General features: G+C 44.5%; 1 protein-coding gene across 4 annotated transcripts in view; it reads right to left on the reverse strand.

Moving 5' to 3' along the window:
• Positions 1-17,042, reverse strand: part of ST3GAL3 (ST3 beta-galactoside alpha-2,3-sialyltransferase 3) — a 345,449-nt gene extending 328,407 nt beyond the window's left edge. For all 4 annotated transcript variants that reach the window (XM_040360921.1, XM_040360919.1, XM_040360920.1 and 1 more), the window contains exon 1: positions 16,878-17,042. In XM_040360921.1, the coding sequence (XP_040216855.1) occupies positions 16,878-16,998 (121 nt within the window). In that variant the 5' untranslated portion in view covers positions 16,999-17,042. The remainder of the gene's footprint in view (positions 1-16,877) is intronic.
• Positions 17,043-22,480: the final 5,438 nt, after the last annotated feature.

Below are 22,480 nucleotides of genomic sequence, written 5' to 3' on the forward strand. Positions count from 1 at the left end.
ATCATGAGAAAATGTTATACTTTACAGTACTGCATGTCATATGTAGCATCACCCTGGGAAACGTAATCTGACTGTGTGCAGATGCATCCGACTGCAATCTCAGGAGGTAAAAGAAAGTGAAATAAACTAAAGTTGGAAGGAAAGGGAGGAGGGTAAATAGGAGAGAAGGAGGAAAGAAAAGAGAAGAAGAGGAAAGAAAAAGAAAGAGAAAGAGAAAAAAAAAAAAAAAAAAAGAAAGAAAAAGAGAAAGAAAGAAAGAAAGAAAGCTGTGGACCTCTATCATATTCTCCGTGCCTTTTTAGGTTCTCCAATAAATGATGTAGCATGTTCCTCTCTCTCTCCCCACCCGCAGCACCATCACACTCCCTTTCACTAAAGTAAGATACTCTATCCCTGTAGCAATCTGTCTCTCACCAATTGCAAGGGACCCAGTCCCGGTACATCCAGCCATGGCTGCCACATAGAGTAAAACTTTTTTAAGGCACCCCGGTGTTGATATGTTAGTTTCTCACGTATTAAAATACTGTTAGCCTGTTTCACCCATTGCGCACCCGTTGGTACCCTAGGGGTGATCCATAATTTAGCAATCTCCTTGCGGGCAAGATAAAGCAGTCGTAGCACTGCAGTATGGCCATTTGGTGACAGGTCAGGTAGTTCCAAGGCACCAAGGAGGCAGACCACTGGGTCAGTAAGAACTGGTATCTGAAACACCTGAGCTATAGTATCCAGAACAAATTTCCAATACCGAAATAGTTTGGGGCACTTCCACATCATATGCAGCAGATCTCCATTTTGTGCGGTGCATTTAGGGCACAAGGGGGTGTCTCTAAAGCCCCACTTGTGTAGCCTAGCCGGGGTCCTGTACACCCTGTGTAGTAGATATAAGTGGGACAGTCTCTGGGAAGCAGAGACTGAGACTAAGGGGGCAGATGTCAGACACAACTCCCAGGTTTCCCCGTCTATAGGTCCCAAGTCACGCTCCCACCCACGTCTACAAGGAAGTTTACTGGCATCATGTGTATGTTGAAGTAGCCTTGCATAGACCCGTGAAATCATGCCATTTCTATCCTCCGTGGAGAGCACATCTCTCATCAACGGGTGTGCTGTCACAACTAACGGGGAGAGTCTACTCTCGCACTGTACTGCGTGTCTCAACTGTAGATATTGATAGAATTGAGTGTTATGTAAGCCAAAGTCCTCTTTCATGGCAGCAAAAGTTTTAAAGACATTACCAGAGAACAACTGGGTGACGTAATGTATCCCAAGAATTTCCCATGAGCCGAAGCCCTTCAGAATAAAGAGTTCCCCCAGGTATTTATTTCTCCAGATTGGAGTGAACTGGCAGATTGATTTAAGTTTAAAAATACTTCTCACATACTTCCATAGTTTGTTCAACAGGCCTATTGTGGGAAAAGTATCAGGGAACTGAGTAAGACCAGCCTCCAGATACACCAGAGCCGGGAGAGCCGAATCCACCGGGACCATCAGTGACCTAATCGGGTCAGAGCTATCTACCACTCCCCAGTTGCCAAGATGTTGGAGTTGCGAGGCTATAAAATAGAATCTAGAGTGTGGGACTGCTAAACCCCCCTGGTCTTTCGTGAGCTGCAGTGAGTGTAGACTAATACGAGGTGATTTACCCCCCCAAATTAATTCCCTAAACTGAGAGTCTATCCGAGTAAACCATCTATGAGTGATCCAGATTGGGGAATTGTGAAAGATGTATAGGAGCTGAGGCGCCCATACCATCTTAATGAGGTTGACCCTACCAGTCACAGATAGTGGCAACTTCCTCCAGGCTGAACATTTTAGGCGGAGTTTCTGTAGCAATGGTGACAGGTTTTTGTCTAGGTAGTTAAGCGGGAATGGCGTGACCTGTATGCCCAAATATCGAAATTCATCCACCACAGCGATGTCCCTTGCGCACTCAGGCAATGGACCCGGCAGGGGATCTAAGGGCATGAGAACAGATTTGTTCCAATTGATAGTGAAACCCGAGAGCTGACCGAAGCCAGCAATCAGGTTCATGACATTTTGTAGAGAGTTGTCTGTGTCTTCCAGGTATATCAGAGTGTCATCAGCGTAGAGGGAAACCACATCTTTCCTAGGCCCTCTCTGAAACCCCACTATGTCCTGCATGTGCCTGATATGTATGGCCAATGGTTCGAGAGCCAGGGCAAACAGCAGGGGCGACAAAGGGCACCCCTGCCGAGTGCCCCTAGCGAGATGAAAGGGTTCTGATACTTCCCCATTGATGCGCATTCTCGCCGTCGGGGAGCTATACAGGAGCTGAACCCATTTCAAAAATGTGGGCCCCACCCCAAACCGAGCCAGGACCTCCCAAAGATAGGGCCATTCTACGCTGTCGAACGCCTTGGCGGCGTCCAACGATAGAACCGCCCTGTTACCCACATTATCTGGGGGGATTTGTAAGTTCAGGAAGAGTCTGCGCAGATTCTGTGAGGTAGACCTCGTTGGAATAAATCCAGACTGATCCCTGTGAATCACCTTTTGTATGCATTTCGCCAACCTGCTAGCCAGAGCCCTGGCCAACAGCTTGACATCACATGTCAGAAGCGAAATTGGCCTGTAGGAGTCCGGTGACAAGGGTTCCTTACCGGGCTTCAGCAGAACCACCACAAGGGCCTCATTCATGGATGGGGGGAGGAAACCTGTGTCAAGTGCATGGTTATAGACCTTGAGTAAAGCAGGGAGGAGTTGGGTAGCATATCTTTTGTATACCTCAGATGGTAACCCGTCCGCCCCTGGGGCTCGGCCGTTTTTCGAGTGTGCCAGTGCTTCTAGTAGTTCCTCCTCAGTCAGAGGGGCATTAAGTAGAGCAACATCTGAGGCAGACAAAGACGGAATGGGGTATTTGTCTAGGAACGAGTGGATTTCGTCCTGAGTGGGATTAACTTTGGAGGAATAGACATCCTGAAAAAAAAGTTTAAAGGCCTCTATAACTTCTTTAGTTGAGTGGCAAGGGGACCCCGCGTGATTCGTGATCGACGCAATGTAAGATGATGACTGTTGTGATCTAGCGAGTAATGCTAACATATGGCCTGTGTTTTCACCTTCTTCAAAGTGACTCTGTTGTAGGAAAAAGCGTTTATTTTCAGCTAACTGCATGGACAGGTCTTTAAGTAAGGTTTGAGTCGCTAACCACGATCTTCTATTATCGTCTGTGGGGTCTGCAATATACTTGGCTTCAGAGGATCGCACCTCCTCTAACACTGACATTTCCCATTGCTTTGTAGACGTTTTAACCTTGGAGATTTCCCTAATAAATTGGCCTCTTAGGAAGGCTTTGGTCGTATCCCATACCACGTCTAATGCTGCAGTGTTCAAGTTTCGTTCAAGAAAATTTGTGAGGAGTTCCGGGATAGGGTCAGGATCTGGGATAAGTGATAGCCAAAAGGGGTTGAGCTTCCAGAGGGTGTTACCCCTGCGGGCCCCACGTCACCTCGTGTTTGTATTCGTATCCCCGGAGGACAGGTCTGTCTGGATGTGTGCACCAGACTTAAGGCTTTCACATATATGGATGCTGTAAGTGCAATATTTATGTTTTGAAAAAAATAGGTTAATGGTTTTACACTATTTGGAGCCTTTTTATCTTTTATAAAACTATTCATAAACTCACATGAGAGAGCAAGAGACAGCCTGGAGATAGACGTACGCCAGGGTTTGACAAATTTGCTTGGAATCTAGGAGCCAGCTAAAAAAGTTAGGAGCCAGAAAACGCACCCCGTCCCGACAAGCTTGCGCGCAGAAGCGAACACATATGTGAGCAGCGCCCGCATATGTAAACGGTGTTCAAACCACACATGTGAGGTATCGCCGTGATTGGTAGAGCGAGAGCAATAATTCTAGCTCTAGTCCTCCTCTGTAACTCAAAACATGCAACCTGTAGATTTTTTTTAAACGTCGCCTATGAAGATTTTAAAGGGTAAAAGTTTGTTGGCATTCCACGAGCGGACGCAATTTTGAAGCGTGACATGTTGGATATCAATTTACTCAGCGTAAAAAAAAATGGGGATAACTTTACTGTTGTCTTATTTTTTAATTAAAAAAAGTATAATTTTTTCCCAAAAAAGTGCGCTTGTAAGACCGCTGCGCAAATATGGCGTGACAGAAAGTATTGCAACGATCGCCATTTTATTCTCTAGGGCAGTGATACGCAATTAGCGGACCTCCAGCTGTTGCAAAACTACAAATCCCATCATGCCTCTGACTCTGGGTTTCATGCTTGTGGCTGTCAGAGTCTTGCTATGCCTCATGGGAATCATAGTTCTGCAACAGCTGGAGGTCCGCTAATTGCATATCCCCGCTCTAGGGTGTGAGGATAAAAAATATATATAATGTTTGGGGGTTCTAATTAGAGGGAAGAAGATGGCAGTGAAAAACAACAATAGAATTGCTGTTTAACTTGTAATGCTTAACATGTAATACCAACGGCCACCACCATATGGCGCCAGCTTACACATCTGGTGGTAATAACTTGTAATACCAACGGCTCACCACCAGATGGCGCCAGCTCACAAAAAAAAAATTCTTTTTTTTTTTTGCCCCCCTTCCAAGCCAAGTCGCCAGGACCCTATTTCTAGTCGGGTCACAGGAGCTGAAGAACAGGGAAAGGTGAGTGTAAACAAACCTTCCCCGTTCTTCTCTGTGGCTCGTGACTGATCGTCTGTTCCCTGTCATAGGGAACGACGATCGGTGACATCACACATCCAGCCACGCCCCCCTACAGCTAGAAAAAACACATTAGGTCACACTCAACCCTTTAGCGCCCCCCTAGTGGTTAACCCCTTCACTGCCATTGTCATTTTCACAGTAATCGGTGCGTTTTTATAGCACTTTTCGCTGTGAAAATGACAATGGTCCCAAAAATGTGTCAAAAGTGTCCGATGTGTCCGCCAAAAATAAAAACCGCAGAGGTGATCGAATACCACCAAAAGAAAGCTCTATTTGTGGGGGGAAAAAAAAGGACGTCAATTTTGGGAGCCACGACGCAATTGTCAGTTAAAGCGACGCAGTGCCGAATCGCAAAAAAGGGGCCAAGTCCTTTACCTGCATATTGGTCCGGGTCTTAACCGGTTAAAAAAAAGAAATTGGCTCTTAACTTTTTTTCGCTGGCTCCTAGATTCAAAGCAAAATGGCCAACCCCTGCTGTAAGTTATGTCCCTTGCGCTGATTTTTTATTTTTATTTTTTTATTCTGGCTGCTAGATTCAAAGCAAAATGGCCAACCCCTGCTGCAAGTTATGTCCCTTGCGCTGATTTTTTATTTTATTTTTTTTATTCTGGCTGCACTTAGGCTTTAATAAAATATTCGCTCAGGCTACATAAATATTAGAACCTGTCGGAGGATTAAATCTGCTGAAAGATCTCCCGAAGCACGCAGCTAGCTGGCAGTGCAAATATTTCTTCCTCTGCTGTGAAATGTTATTCCGCTAAAAAAAAAAAAAAAAAAAAAAAATCATCAAAAGGTCTATTCTGAACTTTTTCAAAATCACGACGCAGTTCCCATATCCCACCACAAGATGGCAGTGTGGCCATCCATATAAAGGGCGCTTTATAGGTCGGAGATAAAGTGATGTGATCAGAAGTGATTTATGTGATCGCATTAATGGGAGATAATGTGAGAAGTCTATTCCTCATGCATGGCGGTGCCGGGGAGAAGTACATATCTGCACAGAAATCGCCGCGGCACGTAAATCAGAGCGAAATCCGATACACGGGTAACAATCCAAATCCACAGAAATTACATTTTACTGCCACTGCCTTTGGAAAGAGCTTAGTGACGATTCCATCATTTCTTCTCTCGGGATTTATTAGAGAAGGTCTGCTCCAGTTTCAGATACAAGTGGAGTCTGAGGAGGCCGGGTCCTGGACCCTTCCGGGGGACTCCAGGGAAGGGGCCTCTCTGGGGCCTTCATCCTGTTTTGCGCTTTGGCTCTGTTCACACCATTCGGAGCGTGCATGTGGGTTCTGCACGTGTAGGGAAACACCTTCATTGCAATGCTGCGGCACCATGCATTTTGGCATGCACAAAAACGCATGTGTTTGCAAATATGTGGGGGGTGCGGGTCTGCAAAAGGGCAGTGCGATTCTGGGAAAGCGCACAATTGTGTGCATGTTCCCGCAACGCTAAAGTGTGAACGTAGCCTTAATGACAACATTTTTTTTTGGGGGGGGGGGGGGATTAAACAGGGATTTTTTGGCTTCATCCACCTATAGGTACATCGCACCAATCAGAAGCGATCTATAGGTACCCTCCACCAATCAGAGGCGATCTATAGGTACCCTCCACCAATCAGAGGTGATCTATAGGTACACTCCACCAATCAGAGGCGATCTATAGGTATATTCCACCAATCAGAGGCGATCTATAGGTATATTCCACCAATCAGAGGCGATCTATAGGTACACTCCACCAATCAGAGGCGATCTATAGGTACCCTCCACCAATCAGAGGTGATCTATAGGTACACTCCACCAATCAGAGGTGATCTATAGGTATATTCCACCAATCAGAGGCGATCTATAGGTATATTCCACCAATCAGAGGCGATCTATAGGTACACTCCACCAATCAGAGGCGATCTATAGGTATATTCCACCAATCAGAGGCGATCTATAGGAACACTCCACCAATCAGAGGCGATCTATAGGTACACTCCACCAATCAGAGGCGATCTATAGGTACACTCCACCAAGTTAAGGACTAGGGTTAGGGTTTTCCCTTGGAGATCAAGGTCAGGACATAGGGATAGGGTTAGGAACCTCCCACAAAGGTCAGGAGGCATGTCCTCACAGGCGAGCTATAGGTACACTCCCCCAATCAGAGATGAGCTATTAGGTACACTCCCCCAATCAGAGATGAGCTATTAGGTACACTCCCCCAATCAGTGGCATACAATGGGTACCCTCCACCAGTCAGAGACAATCTATAGGTACGCTCCACCTATCAGAGGCGATCTATGTGTACACTCCACCAAATTAAAGATTAGGGTTAGGTTTTTCCCTTGAAGATCAAGGTCAGGACATAGAGATAGCGTTAGGAACCTCCCACAAAGGTCAGGAGGCATGCCCTCACAGGCGAGCTATAGGTACACTGCACCAGAGGCGAGCTATAGGTACACTCCACCAATCAGAGGAGAGCTATAGGTACAAGGGCAGCACAGTGGTGTAGTGGTTAGCACTTTCACCTAGCAGCAATAGGGTCGCTGGTTCGAATCCCAACCACGACACCATCTGCTTGGAGTTTACATGTTCTCCCTGTGTCTGTGTGAGTTTCCTCTGGGTACTCCGGTTTCCTCCTACACTTCAAAGACATGCTGGTAGGTTAATTGGATCCTGGCCAAATTGGCCCAGTATGTATATATGTGTGTACCACTGTGTGTCCCAAGCGTGTCAAGACCCTACGGGGTAAATGACCGCACCAGCCAGAAAGACACTGGCTGCAAAAAAGCGCCTAGAGGCGATTCATGTGTAGCGCTATACAGTCATTCACTCACTCCCCCAATCAGAGGTGAGCTATGGGTACCCTCCACCAATCAGAGACAATCTATAGGTACGCTCCACCAATCAGATGCAAGCTATAGGTACACTCCACCAAGTTAAAAGATGAGGGTTAGGGTTTTCCCTTGAAGATCAAGGTCAGGACATAGGGAAAGGGTTAGGAATCTCCCACAAAAGGTCAGTAGGCATGTCCTCACAGGCGAGCTATAGGTTCACTCCACCAGAGGCGAGCTATAGGTACACTCCACCAATCAGAGACAAGCTATAGGTACACTCCACCAATCAGAGACAAGCTATAGGTACACTCCACCAATCAGAGACAAGCTATAGGTACACTCCACCAATCAGAGACAAGCTATAGGTACACTCCACCAATCAGAGACAAGCTATAGGTACACTCCACCAATCAGAGACAAGCTATAGGTACACTCCACCAATCTGAGACAAGCTATATGTATATTCCACCAATCAGAGACAAGCTATATGTATATACCAATCTGAGACAAGCTATAGGTACACTCCACCAATCAGAGACAAGCTATATGTACAGTTGTGTTCAAAATTATTCAACCCCCCACTGAAATTGATTGTTTTGGCCAGTTTGACATTGATTTTGATCATTCAGTCATCCTGCTTACAATTAAATCAAAGAGGCACGTGTAGGTCAGATAAATATAACATAACATTTATAATAAAATAACCACAAATGTCTTTTCTGTGCTTACATCATTATCAGTTTTATTCAACCCCCAAGTGACATTCAATCTTAGTACTTAGTACAACATCCTTTTACAGTTAGAACAGCTTTTAAACTTGAAGCATAGCTTGAGACAAGTGTCTTGCAGCGATCTACGGGTATCTTCGCCCATTCGTCATAGGCAAAAGCCTCCAGTTCAGTCACATTCTTAGGCTTGCGCACTGCAACTGCTTTCTTTAAGTCCCACCAGAGGTTCTCAATCGGATTTAAGTCTGGTGACTGCGATGGCCACTCCAAAATGTTCCAGCCTTTAATCTGCAACCATGCTCTAGTGGACTTGGAGGTATGCTTGGGATCATTGTCCTGTTGAAAGGTCCAACGTCTCCCAAGCCTCAGGTTTGTGACGGACTGCATCACATTGTTATCCACTATCTCCTGGTACTGAAGAGAATTCATGGTACCTTGCACACGCTGAAGCTTCCCTGTACCTGCAGAAGCAAAACAGCCACAAAGCATGATTGAACCCCCGCCATGCTTCACAGTAGGCAAGGTGTTCTTTTCATCATAGGCCTTGTTCTTCCTCCTCCAAACATAGCGTTGATCCATGGGCCCAAACAGTTTCATCAGTCCACAGAACACAATCCCAAAACTTCTGTGGTTTGTCCACATGACTTTTGGCATACTGCAGTCGACTCTTCTTATTCTTTAGAGACAGCAAGGGGGTGCGCCTGGGAGTTCTGGCATGGAGGCCTTCATTACGCAGTGTGCGCCGTATTGTCTGAGCAGAAACTTCAGTACCCACATCTGACAAATATTTTCTCAGTTCCTCAGCAGTCACACGGGGACTTTTCTCCACTCTACGCTTCAGGTAGCGCACAGCAGTCAAAGTCAGCATCTTCTTTCTGCCACGACCAGGTAGCGTTTCAACAGTGCCCTTTGCCTTGAATTTGTGAATGATGCTTCCTATGGTGTCTTTTGGTATGTTTAACATCTTTGCAATCTTCTTATAGCCATTGCCCTTCCTGTGAAGAGTAATCACCTCTTCTCTTGTCTTCCTGGACCATTCCCTTGACCTCACCATGTTTGTAACCACACCAGTAAATGTCTAGAAGGAGCTGAGTATCACAGTCATTTTAAAGCTGCCTAATTAATGCATATTAGGCTTTATTGCTGCTCCCTGACATCCACAGGTGTTTTCAATACCTGATTGAAATTGAACTTCAATGAACCTCTGTTCCTCAGAGTGGTAGTCTTTAAGGGGTTGAATAATTGTGTAAATGAAGAATTCACAAAATAAATATTTACTACTGTATTACAAAACCGATTGATGTCATTTTAGTTGCATATGGTTCTTTAAGAAGTCCTTGTAGGATTTCATTCTGAATACAATTACAAATGTACACTAAATTCCCTAAAACCCTTTACAGCATTGGGGGGTTGAATAATTTTGAACACAACTGTATATACCAATCTGAAACAAGCTAAAGATACACTTTACCAATAAATTACTTCTTCTGTCATTCACAATAATCAGAACTTTTTCAGGTCCTTCTATGTACAGTCCTAAGTATATTGTTTCCCAATCTATCACATATGTATATTGTTTTTTTATAATATATATACACACTTAGATAGATAGATAGATAGATCTATAAAAAGAATAAAATAATATACATCCTTTCTGAAAATACATTTGATACAAATTGTATTTCAGAATTAATCACTCATTAATCTCTTTATTACCAGGATTATTATAAGAATTTCTATTCATGGATCACTATTTACAATGTATATCTTCTATTATACATTCTTATGAATTTATCTTCTAATAAACGTTCCCCGGTTGATAACACACAAGCACACCTGTTTTGTACTGTAACCCCCGATGGGTCTTCTACACCTTCTATCTTATATCAATACCTGTCTTATCTATGTATGGTCTTCACTCCATTTTACGGGTCCCGAGGAAGCGGCCCCTCGCAGTGCCTCAAAATGCACTGATGATGTTTTTGATTGTTCAGGAAGACCGGCGCCACTCCCTCTCCTCTCTACATGGGGGGTGCAGTTAGGATATCCTCTGACTTTACCAGAGAAGTAGGGTCAACGCTTTTTTGGCCATACTTCTTCTGTACATCACAGGAAAACGCTTCTTTCTGTACTCCTGTGACTTGTATTCAGCCGACAGCGATGTTGGCCAACATCATTCAGTTGGTCCAGACTCTGGGGGGGGGGGGGGGGATCCTGACATTAATGTTGGGATCCACCCAGATTCCTAACCAGCAGCTGGCTCAGCCACTCCCGCCCCCCTCCACAGCCCAGCGCTCCAGTGAAGAGGGGCAGAGAAGAGAGCTGGTGACCGATAGTCACTGGCTCACTGAAGACTGAGAACCGATTGATCAGTGGTCTTTGACTGCTCAGTTATTAGTCTTAGAGACAGCAGGGCATCTCTGATCACCTTATATGGAGCACTGGTACAACCAGCAGAGTGTACAAGGCCATTCAACACCTTTAGACCTCTTTCACATTGAGGCGTGGAGCCGCGGTGACGGTATAGCCGCGCTATTTGTAGCGCGGCTATACCGTCGTATTTACCGCGATATTCGGGCGCTAGCGGTGAGGTTTTAACCCCCGCTAGCGGCCGAAAAAGGGTTAATACCGCGGTATTACCGCGCTTTCCCATGGATTTCAATGGGGAGGCGCAGTAAAGATGCGGCTAGCAGGACTTTTGGAGCGCTCCTGCTAGCGCACCGCTTCAGTGTGAAAGCCTTCGGGCTTTCACATTGAACACTACAGGGCAGGTTTTTTCATGCGGTATAGCAGCGCTATTTTTAGCGCTGTACCGCATGAAAAACGCCTCAATGTGAAAGGGGCCTAACTCTTTGAGGAGCTTGAAGTGCGACGGTCTTGGTGCATCAATCCTCATTTCATTTTACTGGAGGAGCCAAGAGTGCCGGCGAAGGACCCGAGAAGAGGAACTGGGCTGCTCTGTGCAGAACCATTACATAGAGCAGGGAAGTATAAAAAAAATGAAAAGTAATTATGGCTTTAAAATCACTGTAACAATCATACAGAAAACCCACAAGGGGATACGAGAGGGAATTGGGACTATATGATACCCAAAGAACAGTAGAAACAAATAAAGATGATATAAAGGGAAAGAATCACATTACAAAATGTATTCAAGCAATGTTAAAAAAAAAAACCTCAAAAGTTAAAAAAACATTTTACAAAAGTAATAGAATACAGTAGACCCAATACGTGTTTGATAATGCTGACATACGTGAAAACAGAGACCCCAACGTGTTTCAACAAATTGTCTTCTTCAGGAGATGAAGACGTCCAGAAAGAAGCAAGAAAAAACAAAAAAGAAAAGCGCCTCTGAGTATTCTGTTTTAATATATGAGGTATAAAAATATCCAGCACTTACATCATAGTAATAATGGTGAAGTCCGGGGAGCTGGTGTAGCCTGCTGACAGTCAGTGGAGCCAGGATCGAGGGATGAAATCATCTAAGCCAGACTTCTGCAGCCGCTCGAAGCCGGAAGGAGCCGACTGTGTCCGTGATGGTACAAAGCTGCTGGGCTGAGATCTCGAGTGCTGGCGTGTGACGTCAGCTGGACCACGACGCGTTTCAGAGCATACGCGAGTCTGGGAATAGACGTGCGCGCTCTTTTCTCAAGTGACAGACTAACAGAATACTCAGAGGCGCTTTTCTTTTTGTTTTTTCTTGCATATCTTGAGCTGGCTTTGCTTCTGGAGAGCTGCCCTGAGCACCTGTAAACCATCTACACTGGCTTTATATAGCCACTAGCACTAGCCTAACGGCACTTTGCTTGGACTAAATCTTAATTGGACTCATTTTATGGACTACTAGCTGAATACCCGGCGTTGCCCGGTCTTCCTATCTTAACCTTTTGGGGAGGAAAATCATAGTAATATAAATATACCCATCTTTTATATAAGGGTGTAGGTAAGGGTTAATGTAACTGTCATATATTTTTATTTGGCATATAAGTAATAAGTGTAGAAGGTATTATTGAAATATTTCCAGGCGTACAGAAGTTATGTGGGAACATACATTTCCCATTGATTTGCATGGGACTTTAAACAAAAACCCCGACCCTCACAAATGGGGGTAGTTAAGGGATAAATTAACTATCCTATAGTTTAAGTGGACATATAAGTAACATGTGACCAAGTGTTATCGAAATATCTACAGCCGTTTGGAAGTTATGAAGTAACATGTATTTCCCATAGAGTTGAATGGGACTTTAAAGGAAAACCCCGACCATGGCAAATGGGGGTGGGTAAGGGTTAAACCACCTATCCTATGTTTGTTGCTGACATATAAGTAACATGTGTGCCAAGTTTCATGTAAATATCTTTAGCCGTTTGGACGTGATGCTGGAACATACATACATACATACATGTAAAAAATCCTAAGGAAAAACCAGAGGAAAACACTGCGCTATTGCGTGATGAAAAATTGTGATAATAATAAGTGACAAAAGCAGCTAGTACCTATTGCTCTAAATACCCAAAGCAAAAAACATACAACCAAAAAGAAGGTACAGCGCTGATGTGAATGAAATAAGTTATGAATGGACAAAAATAAATTATGAAAAATAATAATCGGTGACAAAATGAACAAAACAAATTGATAATGTGATGAAAAAGTTCATAAAAATATCCAAAGGTGAATATGCTGATCCTTCACCAATCAAGGATTGAATATAAGTGATGGAATAGCAAATATAAATCAGTGAAAAAAGAGTCCAATGGTAAAAACAAACAAGATTCTTAATCTTCCACCAAGAGAAAACACCCGTGTGATGGTATTCCAATCTGCTTACCAGATTCACTGACCGTAATTGCGGTCAGATAAGGCCCAGAGATCTTTTAGAGTCCTCTCAAGTGGACTATATAACAGCAGGTTACACAGATCGAATCGTCTACTGCTCCAAAGCTCCAGATAAAATAAGGATGCGCTCATATATTCAAAGAGAAGAAACGAGAAATAGCTCCATAGTGAAGTACTAGACACGTAGAGTGGTCCAAAATCCAAGGAGCACCTTCAGGCTTTCTTTTTTTCATACAATTGCATTTGTCCTCATTGGAATGCAGAGACAGGAAGTGATTGCAGATCTGCAATCTGCAATCACTTCCTGTCTCTGCATTCCAATGAGGACAAATGCAATTGTATGAAAAAAAGAAAGCCTGAAGGTGCTCCTTGGATTTTGGACCACTCTACGTGTCTAGTACTTCACTATGGAGCTATTTCTCGTTTCTTCTCTTTGAATATATGAGCGCATCCTTATTTTATCTGGAGCTTTGGAGCAGTAGACGATTCGATCTGTGTAACCTGCTGTTATATAGTCCACTTGAGAGGACTCTAAAAGATCTCTGGGCCTTATCTGACCGCAATTACGGTCAGTGAATCTGGTAAGCAGATTGGAATACCATCACACGGGTGTTTTCTCTTGGTGGAAGATTAAGAATCTTGTTTGTTTTTACCATTGGACTCTTTTTTCACTGATTTATATTTGCTATTCCATCACTTATATTCAATCCTTGATTGGTGAAGGATCAGCATATTCACCTTTGGATATTTTTATGAACTTTTTCATCACATTATCAATTTGTTTTGTTCATTTTGTCACCGATTATTATTTTTCATACATACATACATACATACATACATACACACACACGTTGAGTTTTATATATATAGATTAGACCATATACGCACCTGTTGTGGTTCTCAAACTATCCCTACCTTTATTACTAACCTTCCCTTATAATTGATTGTTAATGCAGACACCCTGAGCGCTGTAAACCCTTGCTATTCCAGAAATAAGCGGACTTCTTCAGGAGATGAAGATGTCCAGAAATAAGCGGACTTCTTCAGGGGAAAAAGATGTCCAGAAATAAGCAGACTTCTTCAGGGGAAAAAGATGTCCAGAAATAAGCAGACTTCTTCAGGGGAAAAAGATGTCCAGAAATAAGCAGACTTCTTCAGGAGATGAAGATGTCCAGAAATAAGCGGACTTCTTCAGGGGGAAAAGATGTCCAGATGTTAAGAACAATATCTAGAGATATTCAGCATTACCCAACGCGTATTGGGTCTACTCTTTATGTATTGCTATTTTGGCACTGTGTGGATTCTGTATTTTAATACTTTTGTAAAATGTTTTTTTTCCTCTTTTGAAGATTTTTAAATACATTTTGTAATTTTTATATCATCTTTACTTTTCTCTACTATTCTTTGGGTATCATATAGTCCTAATTCCCTCCGCTATCCCCTTGTGGGTTTTCTGTATTGTATTACAGGAGTAAATAACCCCCCCCCCCTCATCTTTGGGTCCAGGAACCTTGCTGCATTCACTGTAATAATCACTTTAAAAGCGGAGGTTCACCCATAGAGAACACTTTTCCCCCTTAGATTCCTGCTCGTTTTCTCTAGGGGAATCGGCTAGTTGTTTTAAAATATGAGCTGTACTTACCGTTTACGAGATGCATCCTCTCCGTCGCTTCCGGGTATGGGCTGCGGGACTGGGCGTTCCTATCTTGATTGACAGTCTTCCGAGAGGCTTCCGACGGTCGCATCCATCGCGTCACAATTTTCCGAAAGAAGCCGAACGTCGGTGCGCAGGCGCAGTATAGAGCCGCACCGACGTTCGGCTTCTTTCGGCTATGAGTGACGCGATGGATGCGACTGTCGGAAGCCTCTCGGAAGACTGTCAATCAAGCAGGAACGCCCGCTCCCGAAGACCCATACCCGGAAGCCGACGGAGAAGATGCATCTCGAAAACGGTAAGTACTGCTCATATTTTAAAACAACTAGCCGATTCCCCTAGACAAAACGAGCAGGAAGCTAAGGGGAAAAAAGAAAAAAAAACGAATTGGGTGAACTCCCGCTTTAATATGGAATCATCTCCCTTTGTGGCTGAATGTTTAACAAATTGGTGTCAATTTTACATTTTTTATTATTTTCAAGCTTTTATTTTTATCCATAGGTTTATTTATATATATATATAGCAAAGATAATACAAATAATAAAAAAAAAATATATATATATATATATATATATATATATATATATATATTTTTTTTTTTTTTTTTTTTTATTTAATTGTTCTCTTTAATTTATTGATTTTATAACCCGAGTACAATATTTAATTCCTTTGTATAACCTATTTTTTTATTTTATTTTTATAAAATGGAACCAAAAAAATTATAAATCTTATTAAATATCAATTTTTTGAGGAAATAGATCTCTGGGTGCCTCAGCTGACCTCACCCCTCAATTCTCTTCTTTTTGGTGCATAACCCCTCTAACGTAAGATCCCAAACTGCTCATGTCTGGTCTGTTTGCATCGGCAGGTGAACACAAGCTGGGAAGTTTGCGATCTGCAACTCTGCACCACGTAAAAGGATGTAATATAGCAAAACCATTTAGGGTAAATTTGCATAAATGAAGTGTACTTTTGTACACTTTAAATAAAGTTTGTACAAAAATAAACAAGAAAAAAAAAAGCACAGCACACTGTGCCTTGTTTATTTTTGTACAAACTTGTACAAACTTTAAATAAAGTTTGTACAAGTTTGTACAAAAATAAACAAGGCACAGTGTGCTTTGCTTTTTTTTTCTTGTTTATTTTTGTACAAACTTTATTTAAAGTGTACAAAAGTACACTTCATTTATGCAAATTCACCCCCTACCGAAGTCGGGAACCGTTCTCAACTGCAGGAAGGTAGCGGGTGTGGCATGCTTCTTTTTTTTCTTGTTTATTTTGGCAAAAACTTTATTTAAAGTGTACACTTCATTCATGATGTGCAAAACTGTACAGTGTACTGTGATAAAATGCTGCATGTCTGCATTCTAGCATAGCTCCAGGCTGCATTGCAGTGTAAATGGGACACACAAAAAACAATTACAGTGGAACCTTGGAGAGTCCCTTCCAGGAGAACGCTCGTAATCCAAATCACTCGCATTTCAAAGCGAGTTTCCCCATAGAAGTCAATGGAAACTAAGCTAATTTGTTCTACATTGATTTCAATGGCATGCAATACTGCATGTGGCCAGAGGTGGAGGGGCACCAGAGAGCCTCGGAAATACTCGGGAACACCTCGGCTGGACTCGGGAAAGGCTCGGGAACAAAGTATTTCCGAACGGCTCCAGCGCCCCCAGCACCTCTGGCCAAATGCGGTATTGCACACCGCTGTGGCTTGAATCCTGCTCGTTTTTGCGAGACAACACTTGCAAACCGAGTCAGGATTTCAAAAACAAAAAAAAAATGCTCGTATTGCGAAACGCTCGTTAACCGCGTTACTCGCAAATCCGAGGTTCCACTGTACTTTCTATGCGTCCTTGCGGTGACAGGCCATTTTACAACGCCTGTCATGGCACTGTATGTGAATTCACCCTCACACAGGACCTGGACCTCCCCCGAGCCTCCCGTGTTCCATGAGGAGCTGAGTTCTGTGAACCTCATAAACTCCGAGAAACGTTTGATTCACAAAATCTGAGACCAGAAAGAAGGGCGGAGTCTGATCCTGACTGAGAGACACAGCCTGAAGTTGTGGCAGCAGCTTAATGACCAGAAAGGGTGGAGCAAAGGGGGGGGTGGGAGGGGTTAGAAGAAGAGTGGACTTACGTGAATCTTCCCAGCGCAGGAGGTGGAGCTTCCAGGCGGAGTAGTAGAGAAAGCCTAGGACCAAGAAGAGGCAGAGAGCCAGCAGCAAGTTCCTCATGAACACCAAAACTCCCATCTTCATAGCATTCCCGCGCTCCTACATGACCTGCGACAAAGAGAAATAAAGAGATTGAGCGGGCAACACGAGACATCGCAGTCCAGAGAACACACAATGGGAACATCTGTACAGAGCCAGGTCATGCACAAGGCAAGCTAGGCAGGAGTGTGGGGCTCACTGGGTGTCCAGGGGGCCCCCGCTACAATGTTCACACCCCTGCAGTAAACCTGGGGGATCATACGATTGGTCGGTGCTCTGCAGCTGCCTGTCACTGTACAAGGAAGGATGCTTTTAGGTTATTGCTCAATTGGCCAATTAAACTTACCGACGACTCTAGTGCTGCTACCGTGTTTCCCCGAAAATAAGCCCGGGTCTTATATTAATTATGGTCACAAAAAAACACACTAGGGCTTATTTTCAGGGTAGGGCTTATTTATTTACGGTCTTGTCTGGCTGGTTGTTGCTTCAAAAAAAATAAAAAAAAAATCCTGTTTCTTTAAAGCATGATAGACAACACAGTGTTTGTGCAGTGTCATCTATCCCTCTCAATTTTCCTCTTAACCACTTAAGCCCCGGACCAAAATGCTGCCTAAAGACCCAAGGTGTTTTTACAGTTCGGGACTGCGTCGCTTTAACAGACAATTGCGCGGTCGTGCGACGTGGCTCCCAAACAAAATTGGCATCTTTTTTTCCCCACAAATAGAGCTTTCTTTTGGTGGTATTTGATCACCTCTGCGGTTTTTATTTTTTGCGCTATAAACAAAAATAGAGCGACAATTTTGAAAAAAATGCAATATTTTTTACTTTTTGCTGTAATAAATATCCCCCAAAAACATATATAACATTTTTTTTTCCTCAGTTTAGGCCGATACGTATTCTTCTACCTATTTTTGGTAAAAAAAAATCGCAATAATCGTTTATCGGTTGGTTTGCGCAAAATTTATAGTGTTTACAAAAAAGGGGATAGTTTTTTTGCATTTTTATTTTTTTTACTACTAATGGCGGCGATCAGCGATTTTTTTCGTGACTGCGACATTATGGCGGACACTTCGGACAATTTTGACACATTTTTGGGACAATTGTCATTTTCACAGTAAAAAATGCATTTAAATTGCATTCTTTATTGTGAAAATGACAGTTGCAGTTTGGGAGTTAAACACAGGGGGCGCTGTAACATTTAGGGATCACTGTGTATGTGTTTACAAGTGTAGGGGGGTGTGGCTGTAGGAATGACGTCATCGATCGTGTCTTCCCTATAAAGGGAATGACGCGATCGATGCGCCGACACAGTGAAGCACGGGGAAGCCATGTTTACACACAACTCTCCCCGTTCTTGAGCTCCGGGGAGCGATCGCGACGGAGCGGCTATAAACGAATAGCCGTGCCGTCGTCCCGGATCGCTCCTGAAGCCACGGGGACCGCCGCATGTACGGGGGGGGTGTCGATCGGACCCCCGACCCACGTCAAGCAGAGGACGTATATATACGTGGATGTGCCTGCCTGTGCCATTCTGCTGACGTATATGTACATGAGGCGGTCCTTAACCACTTCCCTACCGGCCCATAGTAAAATGACGTCCACAAAGAACTTCTGCCGTTCAGAGTGGACGTCATATGACGTCCTGGGCTTTCCGGGTGGATATCTGAATGATGCCTGCAGCTAAGAGGCATCATTCAGATATCCTTCTAAACTGCCGGCGATTCTGCACAACGTAAGAACGATCATAGCGGCGGTTCCGCCGCTAGATCGTTCTTACAGGCGGCGGGAGGGGACATCCCCCCCCTCCCGCCGCCATCCGGTGCTTCTCCGGGCTCTCCCGTGCCATCGGGGGCCCGGAGAACGAATCGTCCGGCGCTCGCAGGAAGCATAGAGATGACTGGTGACCAGATGGTCACCAGTCATCTCTATGACCGTCGGAGGACCCGGGCGCGATGTGATGACGTCACGCCCGGGTCCCGTAAGTAAACAAAGCCGCGATTGCGGCTGCTAAGCAACCACAAGCATGAGATCGGTGAATTTTTTTTCACCGATTTCATGCTTTCCAGCCTGGAGGAGAGATGTGGGGTCTTACTGACCCCGCATCTCTCCATAAAGAGTACCTGTCACACACATTCCTATTACAAGGGATGTTTACATTCCTTGTAATAGGAATAAAAGTGATAAAAAAAAAAAAAAAATTAAAAAAAAAAGTGTAAAAAAGAAATAAATATATATTAAAAAAAAAAGAAATAAAAATTTATTTTTTTAACGCCCCTGTCCCCGGTAGCTTGCGCGCAGAAGCGAACGCACACGCAAGTCCCGCCGACATATGTAAACGCCGTTTAAACCACATATGTGAGGTATCGCCGCGTGCGTTAGAGTGCCAGCAACAATTCTAGCACTAGATCTCCTCTGTAAATCTAAACTGGTAACCTGTAAAAAATTTCAAATCGTTGCCTATGGAGATTTTTAAGTACCGAAGTTTGGCGCCATTCCATGAGTGTGCGCAATTTTAAAGCGTGACATGTTAGGTATCTATTTACTCGGTGTAACATCATATTTCATATTTTACAAAAAAATTGGGCTAACTTTACTGTTTTTAAATTTTTTTAATTCATGAAACAATTTTTTTCCCAAAAAAAGGCGTTTGAAAAATTATTGCGCAAATACCGTGCAAGATAAAAGGTTTCAATGACCGTCGTTTTATTCCCTAGGGTGTCTGCTAAAAAAAACATATATAATGTTTGGGGGTTCTGCGTAATTTTCTAGCAAAAAAATTATGATTTGTACATGTAGGAGAGAAGTGCCAGAATAGGCCCGGTATGGATGGGTGTATAACTGCCCGGTATGGAAGAGGTTAAGTGGTTAAAATCTAAAAATTCTGTGTCCTCTGTCTTCCCCTCACCCCCTGCATCCCCAGCCACCCCCCCCCCCCCACAACAACATTGTCAGGTCAGGAATCAGTTTTTTACATCATTCTGAATTGATAGTAAAGTAATCAGTTCTATTACAGTTCAGTCAGTCCTGTTTTATACTGTATAAAAGTACCTTAACATCTCTCTGAGATTAGGAAAGTTGAGGAAAGAGAATGTTTCGTCGGCACGCTCCGTGCACTACGGTAAAAAGGGAGAGGGCGCAGACGTCAGCGGGAGGAGAGGAGGGAAAAAGAAGAGCCGCGATTGCCGCTGACGTCTGGTGACGTCTGTGTACTGAAGACAGAGGGGCCGCCGCTAGGTGGGAGGAGTGGAGGAAAGAGAACAGCCGAGATATCGGCTGACGTCAGCCCGCTCCATGCGCAGAAGAGGAAGGGGCACAGACATCATACGGGAGGAGAGAAGAGGACATCTGGCGGGTCAGCGGTGATTGTGATGTAAAAACATTAAACTCAGCTGCAAACGGAGACACTGGCTATTTACAAAAGCATTACAGGGTTTCTAATAAGATTTACTAGGGCTTATATTGCAGCCCACCCTGATAATCCAGACAGGTCTTATTTTCGGGGTAGGGCTTACTTTCGGGGAAACACGGTAGGTGGAATTGCTAACCACTTAGCCGCTGGGCTGTCCCTGTCTATCAATCGCAGAGGCTGTCGACACCCACACTTCTCCAGACTGACATCCACCTATCAAGGCATGTGATATTTGCATAACTCCTCCCACTGCTTGCCTCAGGACTGAGGGCTCTTGAGGAGTACTGAGGCCGGGGGCTGGGATGTTCTCAGGAAGCTCTGAACAGACCCCTCCCACCAGCCATGATCTACCTGCATTGCTAAAGGTCAGGGGTGTCAAACTCAATTTCATGGTGGGCCGCATCAGCATTATGATTGCCCTCAAATGGGCCGGTTTTATCTGTAAGATTAGATGTCCAGCGCATTCCCTCCCCTTACATTAGATGTCAAGAACCCCCCCCCCCTCCCACCATCAGTAGTTGAGTCCCCCCACTCTCCCTTACATCACAGTTCACCCCCTTTTCCTTATGCTGCTGCTGGGAAGAAGCTGGACGCATTGCTTTAAAGCAGAAAGTTATGGTCTGTAGGAGGACTAGATGAGGGCTGGAGCTCTCCTGCAGCTGCAGGAGAGGTGCGAGGACCACATGAAATGGCCATGGAGGGCCGGATTCGGCCCACGGGCCTTGTGTTTGACATTTGTGGCATCGAGAAACACAAAGACCCAATGATGACATCACTGGTATAAAATAAGTATGTCCATAGGTGTGGCACCCCAACGCTCCAACACATACCGTATTTTCCGGCGTATAAGACGACTTTTTGGATGCATACAAAGTTGGGGGTCGTCTTATACGCCAGCAGCGCCTCTGTTCTGTGTTCCGCCTATCACGGATGCCTTCTCATCCTCGGACAAGATGAGAAGGCATCTGTGATTGGCGGAACACAGAACAGAGGCGCTACGGGGAAAATTTGTGTTCCGCCAATCACAGGACACGCTGAGAAGACGGCGCGGCTTTGAAATCATCAGGCCTGCAAAACGTGAGTGATGGCACAGTGGGGGGGAAAGTGGGGGCAAGTGATGGCACAGTGGGTGCATGTAATGGCACAGTGGGGGCATGTAATGGCACAGTGGGGGCATGAAATGGCACAGTGGGGGCATGAAATGGCACAGTGGGGGCATGTAATGTAATGGCACAGTGGGGGCATGTAATGGCACAGTGGGGGCATGTAATGGCACAGTGGGGGCATGTAATGGCACAGTGGGGGCATGTAATGGCACAGTGGGGGCATGTAATGGCACAGTGGGGGCATGTAATGGCACAGTGGGGGCATGTAATGTAATGGCACAGTGGGGGCATGTAATGTAATGGCACAGTGGGGGCATGTAATGGCACAGTGAGGCATGTAATGGCACAGTGAGGCATGTAATGGCACAGTGAGGCATGTAATGTATTGGCACAGTGGGGGCATGTAATGTAATGGCACAGTGAGGCATGTAATGGCAAAGTGAGGCATGTAATGGCACAGTGAGGCATGTAATGGCACAGTGAGGCATGTAATGGCAAAGTGAGGCATGTAATGGCATAGTGAGGCTTGAAAAAAGCCTGTTTCTGTCAGCGGTTGTTTCTGTCAGCGGTCGTTCTGGCTACCCCTCAGCTTCCAGAAAGACTAGTAGGAAGGGGGTAGTCTTATACGGCGAGTATATCCCAAAACCAAAATTTTTCCTGGAAAATTAGGGGGTCGTCTTATACGCTGTGTCGTCTTATACGCCGGAAAATACGGTATGCATTTTAAATATTTACGGGCCTCTTCCCCGCTCTCCATCCTGAAACAATGGGATGAAGGGGGAGCACATGGGGGACCCGGGCAACAGAAGGAAGAGTAACAGGGAAAGGAGGGGTGGCATATATTAGTACCGATCCCCTATATTTTCCTCCTGTAGCAGCTGAGTGTTGACAAAAGGGAGGAGGAGGAGGAGAAGCCTACTTTCAGCTGCTGCAAGAAAAAAAATACAGTTCGGTTCCACTAAATTCCACCCCCCGCCACCTCTCCTGTCCAGGTTCTTAGGGTCGGCAAGGA

The sequence above is a fragment of the Rana temporaria genome, chromosome 7 (assembly GCF_905171775.1).
Source record: "Rana temporaria chromosome 7, aRanTem1.1, whole genome shotgun sequence".
NCBI classification, from domain to species: domain Eukaryota; kingdom Metazoa; phylum Chordata; class Amphibia; order Anura; family Ranidae; genus Rana; species Rana temporaria.